General features: G+C 49.4%; 1 protein-coding gene across 2 annotated transcripts; it reads left to right on the forward strand.

Annotated features, from left to right (window-relative positions):
• Positions 1 to 88: 88 nt before the first annotated feature.
• FAF2 (Fas associated factor family member 2) lies at positions 89 to 14175 on the forward strand. Of its 2 annotated transcripts, none has more exons than XM_058815361.1 (11): positions 89 to 712; positions 6434 to 6502; positions 6921 to 7055; positions 7526 to 7602; positions 8749 to 8887; positions 10181 to 10266; positions 10347 to 10438; positions 11832 to 12009; positions 12882 to 13053; positions 13240 to 13383; positions 13951 to 14175. In XM_058815361.1, exons 1-11 carry the CDS (start codon positions 650 to 652, stop codon positions 14131 to 14133), a joined length of 1338 nt encoding a protein of 445 aa, XP_058671344.1. In that variant the 5' UTR covers positions 89 to 649; the 3' UTR covers positions 14134 to 14175. The 2 variants fall into 2 exon arrangements, with proteins under 2 accessions (XP_058671344.1, XP_058671346.1); XM_058815363.1 differs by lacking the exon at positions 89 to 712 and adding an exon at positions 4299 to 4426.
• Positions 14176 to 14790: the final 615 nt, after the last annotated feature.

A 14790-nucleotide genomic window follows, 5' to 3' on the forward strand; every position in this document is an offset into this window, starting at 1 on the left:
CCGACCCCTCACGCGGGCGCTCGTAGCTGCGGGTGGGAGCGGGGCCCCTCACAGCCTCCTCCATCTTAGCGGCCGCCGCCATCTTGGGCCCGGCACACGGGCGGCCCAGCGGGACGAGGGGTGCCGGCCAGTACCCACCCTGGGGGACCGGAGGTAGCGGGCAAGACCCACGCTACGGGACTGGAGGTGCCCGGACAGGACCCACTCGGTGTCCGGCAGCCCCCGCGGTGACGGGAACACAGCCAGCTCCTGGGGGTCTTCGGCTCATATCCCCCCACTCAGGGCCCGCTCCCACAGCAACAGGCTGCCCCCTCATCCCCGGCCTGTTCCGGGAACACCCGAGCAGCCCTTAGCACGCTTCGGAACTCCTCGTTTGTCCGCCGGGAACACCCGAGCGGTGCTCGGCACACTTCGGAACTTTACGTGCGCCCGCCGGGGACACCCGAGAGCGGCCAGCGCCGCCGATGGGATTCGGGCATCTCCGGACAGGCCCTAGAGCGCTTCGGTTGTGTCCGGAATGCGGCGCGGCAGTTCCGGCCGTGGCCGATAAACAGCCATTGGCCGCGCCGCGCGGGGCTGGGGTGGAAGTGGGGCCGGCCGACGTCACTTCCGGAGAGTGACGGAGCGGCGGGTCAGAGGCGGCAGCAAAATGGCGGCGCCTGAGGAACGGGAGCTGACGGCGGAACAGACCGAGAAGCTGCTGCAGTTCCAGGTGCCGCGTCCCGGGGGGCCCGCGCCGGCCGGCGAGAGCGGGGGAGGCGGTGCATGGACACGGAACGGGCTGAGCTGGGCCCGCCCCGCCCGCGCTGGGGGGTACGGGGCTCACGGAGCCGGATAGGCCCGTCCTGGAGAGGGGTGTCGAGCTGGGCGTGAGGGGACGGTGGGAGGAGAGACACCTGTGGGCCCAGTCCTGGCCAGGGTGAGTGAGATTTCCGTGCCCTTAACGCTTCTTTGGGGCGATGTTCTGTCATGGCTAATTGAGAGCTGCCTGCTCAGTACACTCCTTGCAGGAAAAACTCCTTGGTAAGTCCCGGCCATTTTAATTAGTCTGAAAATTTTCCTTGTCGTAGCTGGAGAGCCTTTCCTGGCACCGAGGCAGAGTTATGCAGTGGGTTTCTGTGGAACATGGTTCCTGCCCCTCACGATTGGGTAACGCCGCTGGAGACTGTAATGATCTAATCTGTGTCTGCTACACAACGCAGGCAAGGTCGCTTAACCTTTGCTTTGCGAGGCCCGGGGCTGTGTGGCAGATGAATGATCACAAACACAGTCTGAAGATGTGGTTTATTCGGGAGAAAACAGCGCTGGGCAGCTGAAATTCCTAAGGTTGCTCAGTGATTAGTAACTAAACGTGCTGAGCTATGAAAATTACCTTCAGGTGTCTTGGGTTTGTTTCTGAGCTGTAGGACACCATGTGGCATCCCTTGGATTGCAGTTCTTTTACAAATACCACGATCACTTTAAAGAGTGCTTTGTCTGCTTTTGTTGCTATACATTATCTTTTAAGGCTGTGCATTGGAAGTTTGGTGTAACTGTAGATTTAAAGGGGCTCAGAGGCATCTGGCCCTGCCTTCCCCAGGTGACCCAGTGCAGGTGTTCATCATCCACTCATTGACTTCCCCAGCCTTCACCTGATTCACAGCCCCTGACTTAATTACTGTGCTGAGCTGTTTTCCTGTGACTGGACCCAGGAGGAAACTTGTTTTACAGATGTCCCCTCTAAGGCTCCTGCACACTGAGCTCTTTGGGCAGTCAGATTAAATACAGACTGAAGGCACAGAGCAGTGGCAGCCATTGCTGTCCCTGTGCTGCCTGGTGAGGGTTTGGCACGTGTCAATGTCCCATTCTCTTGCTGTGACAGATCCTGGTTCTTGCTCCTCTGCTTGATCTGGACAGGTAGCACCAGCTGCTCACACCACTGCCTCTGCTGCTGTTTTCAAACCCCTGTGGGCAGCTGGGAAGTGAAATAATCCTATTTCCCAATGCTGCCTGGTGTTGTCATGGACAGAGGGCTGCCAAGAAACCAGAAGGAGGAATTCATGCTTTAGTCCAGCTTCCTGTCAAGCTCTGCTTTGAGGCACAGGGAAACACTCCTCAGGGTGTCAAGGGGAGACATTTTTTCATTTAGACCACTGCTGTGCAGAGCCAGATGTGAAAGCTGTGGTCCAGAAGGCTTGGATGCCAGCCAGGATCCTCCCTCCTCTGGGGTGTGTTGGATCAGCTCCCTCCAGGGCTAATGGCAGCCCCCACTGGTGATTCCCTCTCCTCTGATGTGTCCCACCTAGCTGAGAAGGGCTCAGCTGTGAGTCCTGCTGCTTGCTCAAAAGTAAATCAGTCCTCTTGGAAGAGATTCTTTTTCTCAGACTTCAATAGGAAGAATGAGGTGTTTGGAGAGATTAAATAAGTGTCATTAAAATAATTTGTACATTGCTACAAGTCAGCTCGGAAAGCCTTCGGGGATCCCTGCTGACTTTGCAGGGAACAAACATTTCAGTGTTTTCAAGGATAATTTCCCACTTTGTGATGTGGCTGTGCAGCATTCCATGGTGACAGAGCCCTGCCCTTCCACAGAAGGGTCTGTCCCCCTGCACTGTGCTGAGAGCAGCAGAGCACGCCAGGAAAGAAGGCAGGATGGCAAGGATGAGGTAAGGAATAGAAAGGCCCTCAGTGAAACTGAGATGCAAAGGGAGGGAAGCACTGAGCAAGGACTGCTGCTCACCCAGCAAACAGCTCTTGGGGGGAAATGCTGTTACCCTGAGCTGTTTATCCTGCCCCTGCTGCAGTGTGCACCTCTCCAGGCAGAGGTGAAAGTGCTGTCCTGTCCTGCCTGAGCTGTGGGGCACAGCTCTGTGTTAGTGCCTGCTCTGCGTTAATCCCACTGCTGTTTGTGTGCTGGCTTCTGTACTGCTCATACAAACAGCTGTGCTGGCAGAAAGCTGAAACCAGCAGCTTCCTTCTCGTGGGCAGGGCTGGGACAGGGCAGCTCTCTGCACCATGCTGGGGCAGCTTAGTAAAGGGAATAAAACAGTAGAAAAAACTGGGATAAACTTGAAATGAAAGCAACAAAGCCTCTCGCATGCTTTCAGCCTCCCATTTACTGCCAGAGAGCTGGCTAATAATGTAAGGGAATAAAAGCACTCAATTTTTCATCTGTCAAGACCTTGCTGTCCTGACATTTGGAGAGAGGAGTTTGCTGTGAACAGTTCAGGAAAGCTGTGGAGATGTGATTCATTTGGGAGATGGAAGAAGCAGCAGAGCAGCTTTTCTAGGATCTGGTTATTGATCTGTGCCCATTACACTTGGGCTGATGTCTGATATTGTAATATGCTAATGTGAAGTAATGGAGTGTTATTTGCAAGAGAGTTGGCACTCATAATCTCTGACTTCAGCTGGGGAAAACAGAATGCTCAAGGCTGGATATGGCTCTGATTTAGGGGAAGGGGGAAACATGAAACTCCAGGCAGCTTTCCCACTCAGTGAATCGATCACAACCCTCAGAAAGGCATTTGCTGTAATATGCAATGAGAAACTCTTGGTTAAGGCATTTTCCAGTTAGAGCTCAGATGTTCTTTACCCTTGGAAGGTAATTCTCTGGATTTGGCAGTGGGTTGGGAGGGAAGAGCAGTGCCAGGCAGCGCTGTGGGTTTGCATCTCCTGTGCTGCGGATCTGTGGAGGCAACGCTTTTGTCAGTCCAGTTTACAGCCTCTGTCCACTCAGGGTATTCCTTTACTTTTGAAGCATGAAATTGTGCTTTCCACTGCTTCAGTATTGAGAAGATTCTGAGCAGTCTCAAAGGTGAGAGATACAAATCATTACCTCCAGCAAAATCTTCCTGATGCTTTACAATAACACTTGCTTTGTGTGGTGGTCGAGAAGGCACTGTTGAACTTTTCTGGCATTTGTGGAATTTAATATTTTGTTTTAGAAATATTAGCCACTGTGTTGAGCTTGGATTTATTGGAAGGTTTGAGAGTGCTGGTTTAATGGGACTAATTTTAACTACTTATTATGTCTGTGAGATCCATGCTCCTAAAGACAGCTAATAAGAGGTGAGAGCAGCAAGGTTTGAAGATGCTGGTTATTCTCTTAGCCCTGATGATACTAAGCATGTGCTGGTTGGCCATGTATGTTAGTTTGCAGCTGATCAAAGTTCACCAGAGATGCTGAGGCAGTGGAAATAATGTGGAGTTTCAAGTTTCTGATCTGTTTCCATGACTTGGTGAAGCAGGGGCCGTAGGAATGCCCTGGGGGTGATAATGACCAGTATCAGCGTTTGCCAGCAAGAGCTGTCTGAAGTGGCAGTTGAACTGTGGTGCTGCCATTCCTCCCATCGGGTGTGGGTCATTCTGAGCCCTGCTGTCTCTCCCGGAGCCTGGTGCAGCTGTGCTAAATCCAGCGGAGCACATCAGAGTAGCAGCCAGCAAGGTACCGAGTGTTAAAAGCTGCCTGTGCTGGCAGCTGTTCCTGCAGTGTTTAATTGTTCAGCCTCATTGGTCAGACAAGTGGCAGGAGCTGCTTGGAGTGGCTTTGTCACTTCTGGTTGGAGTTGAGAGCAGCTGAATTAAGATGCTAAGGAAAAAAAAAGTAAAAGGAAATTCACCTCCCTGAGAAGTGGCTAGAGCTGCCTGTCACTGTGGTGGTCAAAAAGGACGGAGTTGGTTGGCTCTGGTGTTTCTGTGGAACTCAGATGGTCTTGCAAATGCTGCAGTGTTTCAGTGCTCATTAAATGCTTGTTGATAGCTCTGCTGCTTTCTGACCTAAAACTGCAGAAGAATTTTGCATAATTTAAAAAGGAGGGAATGCTCGGTGGTGTTCTTAGTGCTCACAGATAATCCAGGCATTTAGAAACAAAGGTGTAAATGAGCTTCTGAATCTTGTAACTTTGTAAACACCACCAGAATTTCCAGAATATTGGGGAGTGGTGATCAGAAGACTTCTAAGGCTCTGCAATAAACACATTGTGACTGTAAAATCAATTAATTGAGTAGATTGCAGGTGCCTTTAATGGTGTCCTTATAAAAAGACAATGAAGTGCCTGCTGTAGGAATTCAGGTTGAAAAAATAAAGTCAGAATGCAAAATAAATTGAATAAAAAATAAAGTCAGAATGCAAACCCTAAATTTTACTCTGTGAAGCACATCTTCAAAGAAAGATAGCTAAACTAAACATTAAATGATGAAACTGCATGATAATCAAAGGTATTCTAGCAGCAACAGCTGAGTTCACTGAGCTTTATTTCTTCTGTGAAATCCAGTTCTGCAGTGTTCCCTTGCAAGGCTTGCTGCAGACTTACTTTTTAATAAATATTTATACACCACTGAACAGTGACTTGAAGTGGTTTTTTTTTTCTGAACTTCTGCAGTCACAATGCTTTAAACAGTCTGATTGGTCTGTGCAGCAGAATGAAACAATGATTTTTGCCCAGTAGATTGGAGAGAAGGTGGTGATGTGGAGATTTGGTGAGAAAGAAGCCAAGAAATGCTCAAAAGTTTGAACTGAGCCCAGAGATTGAATAGGGCATTTGTGCACAGTGTTTGTTGCTCGGGTGGAAATGGCATGTGGAATGTATGAATGGGGGCAGGGAGGGGAATACATGCACCATCCTTCTCCAGTAAAAAAACAATTCAGTGCATTCTTAACTGGTCAGCCTGTCAGGAGCTTTTCAAGAGAGCAAGGAACACATCTGCTCAGGCCTTAAAGCACCTGCAGTGGGGAGAGATGTGTCTGTGGCACAGTGACAGGGGGGTTCCTTCAGCAAACGTTTGTCTCTGTTCAGGAGATACTGATGTGGCTTCCTGCAATAACCAAATAATGGTTTGATCTCTTGTGCAGAAATTCTGATTGGCACAGGGCTAAAATCCACCCAGTGGCTTTGAGGTTTGTCAGTGTGTTTGGACTTTTTCTGTTTCAAGCCCTGTGTTGGACTGTTCCTGCTTTTTTTACTACACTGTTTACTGTGCTTTTTTACTTCCCCTTTGGTGCTGGGAACATCACCTTCAGTAATGCCTGGCTCGTTTTGGTTTTAGTTTCTGTTTATGCTGGCAGTGAATGGAGTAACAGTCATCTTGAGTTTTCAGAACTGCTTTGTCAGTATTTTGAGTTCAAGATGTTTGAGGGCATTGGCCCAGCACATCTTTTCAGAGTGAAGCCTGTGGGCAGTACTGTGTTAAACCCTTGACCGTGGTGAGTGCTGCTGTAGTGACAGACCTTGGGCACACTGAGAGTTGGCTGCTGCTGGCAGAGTGCAAAGGCCTGTTTGGGGCCTCCTGTGTGTTTGCAGGTCACTCTGCTCTTAAACTCAGAGCAGGGCACTTAAAAACGGAGCACTGTGATAATGTGTTGTGGTAACTCCTACCATGTGCTCAGGCCTTGTTAAGAGCAGTCAGGATGCAGCACTTCTGGCACTCATCTGCTTTTATTCTCCTCCTTTAGGACTTGACTGGCATAGAGTCCATGGACCAATGTCGCCACACACTGGAGCAGCACAACTGGAACATAGAGGTACCACTGAAAATGAGACTTGCAGCACTTTCCAAGTACCTGGATTAAATGCAGCCCTCTATGGGAGGGGGGGGCCCTACCACTCAGATTAATCTGTTCCCCCCTGGATTTACCCAAGTAGCTCTTTAGAGCTGTGTCTCCACACACCTGCAGAGCTGGTCTCAGCCAAGCACAGCAGAGTTGTTATGGCTGTGAACAATCCCTTGAGTGGCACAGGATGTGCCTCCCGTGGAGCCTGTGTGCTGGCTGCCATGGAGAAGCCTTTCCACATGGAAGGGAGCCCTGGGGGTTCCTGTTTGTCTGGAGCTGTGCTTATCCAGTGCCCTGGGGCTGTGGACAAGGAATACCCACTGTCACTGTCCACAGTATAAAAACCACACAATGCCTGAAACTCCCTTTGCTCTTTCTTGTGTCAAAGGCAGCTGTGCAGGACCGACTGAACGAGCAAGAGGGTGTCCCAAGTGTCTTTAATCCTCCTCCGCTGCGGCCGCTGCAGGTCAATACAGCTGACCACAGGATCTACAGCTACGTTGTCTCAAGGCCACAGCCAAGGGCAAGTTATCTTACAGTGGATTTTGTCCTGCTTCTTGGCTCACTATCTATGAATACAGAACTTGAAAGCAGGGAAAGAAATTGTTTTCTTTGCATGCTCTTATCTCCTTTCTAAATATTTTATCTTACAAAAACAAAATGTAGAGCTATTCCTTCAGTTTCTGTTACTGCTGTGGAGATTTTCTACATGCTGTGATTCACAGTATGAGGACTTTTTTTTTTTGTCATAGCCTGTCTTGTTGTGGTGTAGTAAAGCCTTTAGATCAGTGGAATTGGAACAAAGGACTGTCCCTTCCATGTGGCAGTGATAATGTTTTTCTTTTTAGAGCTCCCCTTAAATGTGTATTAACTAGAATACAGTATTACTTTCTTTAATATTTTACAAACAAATTTGCACGAGCACCTGTAAGACTTGGTACCGTTACTCTTTTTGTATAGGTAAGAAAATTAATTATTTCTTTGTAATTGCAGGGCCTGTTAGGATGGGGCTACTACTTCATAATGCTTCCATTCCGATTCACCTATTACACGTTACTTGATATATTTAGGTAAGTCCTTGTTTGTGCTGACTCACTTATTGACTGCATCAGGGAACACACTAGCTGGGATTTGGCTGGAGCTCTGTCACTTAGATCTTTAAGCCTCATGGCAGATTTTCCATTTGTTTCCTTAACTGGCATTATCTGTGGCCTTGTGAAGTTCCTATGCTGTTTAGGAAGAAATAAATCTTGTTGCAGAGAAACAGAGCAGCTTGCAGCTCTGTAAATGAAGTGTTTAATTGGATCTCTAACTCCACTCAGCCTTGCAGTCTGAGTGCCACACAAAGGGGTTGCAAAACAGTGTCCAGCTGTTTGGTGTTCTTGGACAAACATCAGAATCATGTCCCATTGGGCTGGGCTGCAGATTAACCTGCCCTAATTCCTGGACGTTATTTGGCAAAAACCAAACTGGAAACACCTCTGCTTTATTCCCTTTGTGTCAATTGTCTCTTCTCCCTTTACTGCCCCAAAGCACTGATTCTTGTCTTCTTTACAGCATTGTAGAGGGAAAGGGAATGGTAGTGGTGGTCAATAGCCAGGAGTCCTGCCATCTGCCCTGGTTTGCCAATTTTCCCTGTTGTATTACTTTTTTTCCCCATTAAAGATATTTCCAAAGTTCAATGTATCTTCTGTGCATCAGTAGAACTAAACAGCACTGATATCTGCCTTGCAGTGAAGCTGTTTCAGCTTCAGAGGAAGGACAGTTTCATAGGACTCATAGTGTAATGTTCTCTTTCTGCAACTCTTTGTACACTGAAATTGTTAGTTCTGGATTGGCAGAAATGCAGTTTTCAAAGTTATCTGGACAAAACCGTGTGGCTTTTAACAGCCCATCTTTGACTAAATTCTTCAAACCTCCTACTGTTGGTGTGGCTTATGCCTGATGCTTCAGAGGAAGCTGAAGCTGTTTAATCACACAGAACTTGGATCCTTACTGATCCCTGGCATGAGATGAATCTTCACTTGGGGCTGGTTCTGTAGCAGTGGTATCAGTTTGGAGTGGGTGCCAGTTTAGGTTCAGATTATAAATGTTCAAGGGTCTCAGCTATGACTTTTTTCCTCTTTATGAATCCCAGTGACTATCTGTAGAAAAGAAAACCTGTGCCTCAAGAAGTCAGTGAGCTGAATTTGCAGTGTCCTTTGCTTCCTTCCTAGGTTTGCTCTGCGTTTTATACGCCCTGATCCTCGTAGTCGGGTCACCGACCCAGTGGGTGACATTATTTCATTTATTCATATGTTTGAGGAAAAATATGGGAGGATACACCCTGTCTTCTACCAGGGAACTTACAGCCAGGTCAGTGTCATGTCTTGGTGCCTAGGTCCTGGGGGGTGATCATTTTGCCACATGGTATCAGGGCCTGCATGGCAAAATTGCTTTTCATCTACAAGCCCAGCATTTATCCCCAACTCTCTTAACAGGGTAATGGAGAGCTAGTGAACAAGTGTACTGGGAAACCAGTGTCTGCCAGGCTTGATGGTTTGCCAAGCCTGCAAAGTTGGAAAGCAAAGCTACTCTGGCTGTTCCTCGACCGTCTGTGTGACTCTGTAGCCGACAGCTTTTCTTTGTAATCCTGCCTTTGTTTTTATAAACTGGTGTGCTGTGCCAGAGTCTGTCCTTCTGTTCCCCAAATTGGGATTAACTGCCTGGGCTTGTATCACAATACAACTTCACAACAGTTCAGGGCCTCAACATTAAGAGGGACCCCCTAAGAAATTGTGGGAGGTGAGTGTGCCATATATCAAATCTGAGGGGGCTCTCTGTAGAAGAGGGACATCCCCATGGACAGTGCCTCTTGCACAGCTGCTCTCAGCCTGGCCAAGGGAAGGGTCTCCTGCAGAGCATCCCATCAGACATTGGATCAGCACTGCTTCCTTCCCAAGTGCCTGGGGAAAAGCTGTCAGTGCCTGTCTGCTCCACACTGCACAGTGATGGAGCTCACCGCCTCTGCAGCTCTTACAGGCTCCTCTGTAATGATTCCAGTCATTCCTGGAATCCAAACTCAAGTAATTGTGGAATGGTTGGGCTACCAAAACTCAGTGCCAGTAAAACAGGGAGCATATTGTGCATTTAAACTGTGATCTTGTTAAAAATGCTCTTGGGTGGGTGGAATCCAGACACTATAGATGTGGAAAGGGAGGGATTCTTTTCTTTGTTGTCTGGTTTTTTGGAGGCTTGCAGCATTATTTATTACCTGTTGTAATAGAATTTTCATTTGATGTGATCTGAGGATTGTGTCCTGCACAGGCCCAAGGGAAAGCTCAGGGGATGAAGGAGGTTTTTCACTGCTAGCTGAGTCTGGGGAGGCAGCTCAGGTGTCAGTCCCTGTCATTGCCTACCCAGTTTCACTCTGAGTTCAGTGTCCCCCAAAGCCACAACCTGAGAGGACATGAGAGAACACCCCTGTAGCCCTCTTAAACAGAGGCTCATTTAGAAGGTCTGACAGGTTCATCCTCCACTGCTGCTTCACTCAAAGCACTCCAGTGGCAGAGTAAAGGCCTGGGTCTCACAGGCCGTGTGGGTGCTGCATTGCTGCATTCCCCTTGCCCAGATCCTGTGTAACTTTACCTGCTCTGCTCTTTTGCCAAGGCACTGAACGATGCCAAGCGGGAGCTGCGCTTCCTGTTGGTGTATCTGCACGGGGATGACCACCAGGACACAGATGAGTTCTGCCGGTAGGTAGGAGAATTTCCCACATAGCTGTCCTTGGATTTGAAATGCAGCTGCCCTCACATGGTCTCTTCTCATCCCCCAGCAATACACTGTGTGCACCTGAGGTCATCACCCTCATCAACACTAGAATGCTCTTCTGGGCTTGCTCAACCAATAAACCAGAGGGATACAGAGGTGAGTGTGTCCCTCCTGGGCTTTACCTGTCCCCTCTTGCCTCTGGAACAAGCCAGATGCTCTTTGACACATTTACACATGAAACACACTCTTGTCTACTTGAACAAAATACAACATATTTCAGGATTTCATGGGGGAATACATGTGTTGGTTTCCTGGGATATCTCAAAGGTTTGGATGCCAAGGAAATACATTCTGATCTTCACCTCCACTATTCTGTGTGTTCCTGGGCAGTTCTGTGCTCATTGCTGTGGGCATTTAGGCTGCTTTCAGTGCCTTGTCAGTTGGAGTTGGTGGGTGTGTGCTGGGGATAAACTGAGTGGAGAAACAAGTGTCCAACTAGATCTGTCCTTAACCCTGGCTCCTGTGATGCCTGAGGCCAAGAAAGACTTGTTAGGTGCATTCTTTCCCTTTCTGAGACAGTCACCTTAATCCACAGCCAATCTCTGTGTCTCCTCAAAAGCCCACAGTGTCTGGGAGCTGTTGATACCTGGCCAGACAGAAGTTTGGTAAGGATTTGCTGCAAGTGGAGCCTTTTCCCAAAGTTCTGTTAATGGCTCCTGTGTTGTTCTCACCATTTCTGGTTTCATGGTCAGGAAAATGCTACATTTGGGTCACTCTTTGCTCCATAGTTGTGCTCCCAGTTATCAACAATTGGAGAGAACAGCTCTCTGAGGAGACAGTCTTTTACTTATTCCTGTTTCATTGCTGCAATGCTTTGGAGTCACAGCCTGGGAAGCAGAGCTGGAAGGGACCACGATCTTCCATTTAATCCTTGAGCTGCTGTGGTTTTGTATGGGGGCCTCCATTGGTAACAAAGGCTCCAAGTTGCACGATATACCATGTGTGTTTTAAGGAGGGCTCAACAGCCATATATGAGCAGTAACTTAAGCACACCATCTGTTCCATTCCCTGCTTCAGACAGAGCCTGCCTCTAGCAAAGCCAACTTGAGTTTGTTCAGAAATGTTCAACATGGACATACTCCCATTTCCCCCGTGACAGTTTCTTCTAGAGTCCAGCTATCCCTAATCACCTGAGCAAATGCTTACATGTACTTGTCCTGTGTTTCTTTTCCTGCAGTTTAAACCCATGGCTTTATCCCATTTTCAATAGGCATTCAGAGCCATTTACTTCCTTCCTGCTTGAGTTAAAAGTGCCTTTTTTGGTTACTTGAAAGCTTGGGTTTTTCCCCATCAGTCTTTGTGCTCCCAAAGCCATTTCCTCCCTTTGCTAACTTAGAGTTTGATTTTCAAAATGGAGCCTGAGGCCTTTTTTGCCTTGGAAGAGAGAATATGTGGGGAAGGTGCTTTCCTTGGCCCTCAGTGATGGGGAGCCCCTGTGCTGTACCCTTGGTGGCCCTGGTGTGGGGTGGTGACGTTTGTGCCTGTTCAGTGTCGCAGGCGCTGCGGGAGAACACGTACCCGTTCCTGGCCGTGATCATGCTCAAGGACCGCAGGATGACCGTGGTTGGGCGGCTCGAGGGGCTCATCCAGGCTGACGACCTCATCAACCAGCTCATGTTCATCATGGATGCCAACCAGACGTACCTGGTGTCCGAGCGCCTGGAGAGGTACGGTGGGACCGGAGCTCCAGCAGCACAAACCGTGCTGAGGCAGGCTCTGCTCTGTGCCCTGCCTCCCTCAGACACCGAGTGTAGGCACACAGCTCAGCACCTCCCCTTCCGTAACACAGCCCCACGGGCTCTCCTCTTACCAGGGACACCATCAGTGCATACATTCAGGCCAGATGTGTTGCACACACAGTCCCACCACTGAAAGGTGGATGTGAGTACTCTGTTCTCTGCAACTGGAGCACACCTTTGGCATGCTGGAGCTTTGCAGGGAAAGCTTGGACAATAACCTGTAGGATCCAAGTGGGAGCAAAGGCATTGCAGGCAGGAGAGCTGGTGTCCACAGCTGTGTGCTGCTGCCTGGGCTGGCTGTGCTGAGCTCTGGCTGCTTTTCTGGTGGGGCCTCACAAGTCCCTGGTGACTCTTAGGGATGTACAGGTTGCATCCAAAACAGGATCCTACCATTTGACTTCTGTCTGTCCCTCCTCTGCCCCACGCCCTGTGTGGGGACCCAGTAACACATTCCAGTGTATGAAATGGGCAAGGAATTACTTGAAGGAGATGAAACCAGGAGGAGTCTCAGGTACGAGGCAGGAATCTTGAGCATTGTTCTTGTGCTGTCTGTCAGCTCTGCCAAGCTGCAGAGGTTCAGAAGCCTTTTAAAGGGTTACCCACCCTTGGAAGCAGTTTGATTGTGAGGGATTGTGGGGACCTGGCTTGGCCTTTTGGGAGCTTGTGGTACCCCAAGGCATTACCTGCTGTGTGCTTCTGTGAGTTGGAGGCTGTCCCTGCCCCCTCGGGCCTGCCCTCAGCCTGCCATCCCCTCACTCCAGGGCCTGTTAGCCCTGACCACTTCCCACTCGTGTTTGCAGGGAAGAGAGGAACCAAACCCAAGTGCTGAGGCAGCAGCAGGACGAGGCTTACCTGGCATCCCTGCGTGCAGACCAGGAGAAGGAGCGCAAGAAGAAGGAGGAAAGGGAGAGGAAGAAGAAGAAGGAGGAGGAAGTGCAGCAGCAAAAACTGGCAGAGGAGAGGCGGCGGCAGGTGAGAGCAGAGGGGCTGCAGGAGGGGCTGCAGTGTCCTTGGGATTCCTGGCCTGCAGGAGGAATTGCTGTGTCTTGCTTGGGGCTTGAGCATTCCCGAGGCTCCTGGAGCAGCTGTGCTGCAGGGGACAGGCACCAAGGTCAGCTGAGTGCACAACCATTGCTCCTGTCCCTCCTTGCCTTGCAGACACTGCAGGAGGAGAAGGAGAGGAGGTCAGAATGCCTTCCTCCAGAGCCACACCCCGATGACCCAGAGAGCGTCAAGATCATTTTCAAGCTGCCCAATGATTCCAGAGTGGAGCGGCGATTCCACTTCACACAGTCACTGACGGTGAGCTTGGGGCAGAGCTGAGGGGCCTTCCAGAACATGGGTAAAGAGACTTGCAGGTGGCTTTTTTCCCTTGGACTTGCCAAATGAGGGCCTTTGCTGAGAGCCTTGGCAGGCAGAGCTGCTCCTTGGTAAGGAGAGTGCTATAGGGCCTGGTTCCACCAGCTTGGAAGAGCAGAAAAAGTGGCAGAAGCTTTTTTTTGCCTCCTGAAAAGCTGGAAGGTGTCTCTGCCCATGATCTCTAGTCCCTCCCAAGAGCAGGGTGGGACTAGATGATCTTTTGAGTCCTTTCCAACCCTTAACATTCTATAATTATATAGAAGATATATATTCAATTATAATTCCACTGCTCTCCATGAAATAAACGTGTAGGAAGAGTCAGAAACAGTCTGGTCTCCCCGGTGCTCTGTGCCAAGCCTAGTTTCATGTGTGCCAAGGAAATGGCTGTCTCAGGTCTACAGTGCAGTGATGGTGCAAATTTGGGAGCCTTCCCCCACGAGATGCCAGGGAGTCGCTCTGGCTGTGTCACTGCTCCCCTAGCTGGCAATTATTTCTGTGCTTCTTTCCCAGGTGATCCACGATTTCCTGTTCTCCTTGAAAGAAAGCCCTGAGAAGTTCCAGATTGAGGCCAACTTCCCTCGCCGTGTCCTGCCCTGCCTCCCGACAGAGGAGTGGCCCAACCCCCCGACGCTGCAGGAGGCAGGACTCAGCCACACGGAAGTCCTCTTTGTGCAGGACCTCACGGACGATTGACACTTCCTTTTTGGTTTTGTTTTTGTTTGTTTTGTTTTTTCGTTGTTTTTTTTTTTTTTTTTTTTTTCCAGAAGACACAAAACGGAAAGAGAAATTCATATTATTATTATAATACAATATTTTTTTTAAAAGACTGCGTACAAACGAGGGATCAGAGACCACATGGCCCGTGCCAGCCGTGTGTGCGCTGGCGAGAGGACACACGGCCATCCCCTGCGCCGGGGGGCACACGGGGGGAGCTGCTGTTGCCCCTCTGCCCTCCCTGGGGAGGAACAGGAATGGCAGCTCTTGGTAATTATTGCTTTTATTGATGACAATAATAATAAAACCCCAGCAACCCAACATCTTGTGAAGATTTGATACTCTGCTGCTCCTGAGAGACACAAGACCGAGCACCGGAACGTGCTGGGATTGGGGTGGGGGGAAAGGGCTGGACAGACTCTCTTCAGCTTCCCTCTGTGTATAAATACTGTTCTTTTAATATTTCTCTTGCTTTGTAATGACCAAAGGAGATTGGGGTTGACTATAGTATTAACTTTTTGATAAAGAGCTGGTTCGATTCTTACCCATGTGGGGCCTTGCCCAGGGTTCTTAGCCTGCGTAGTGTAATAAACTCTGCCTCTAGCATGTCTGTGCTGGTGCTTTCTGCCCTGCCCG

This window comes from Ammospiza caudacuta, chromosome 16 (genome assembly GCF_027887145.1).
Source record: "Ammospiza caudacuta isolate bAmmCau1 chromosome 16, bAmmCau1.pri, whole genome shotgun sequence".
Lineage (NCBI taxonomy): Eukaryota > Metazoa > Chordata > Aves > Passeriformes > Passerellidae > Ammospiza > Ammospiza caudacuta.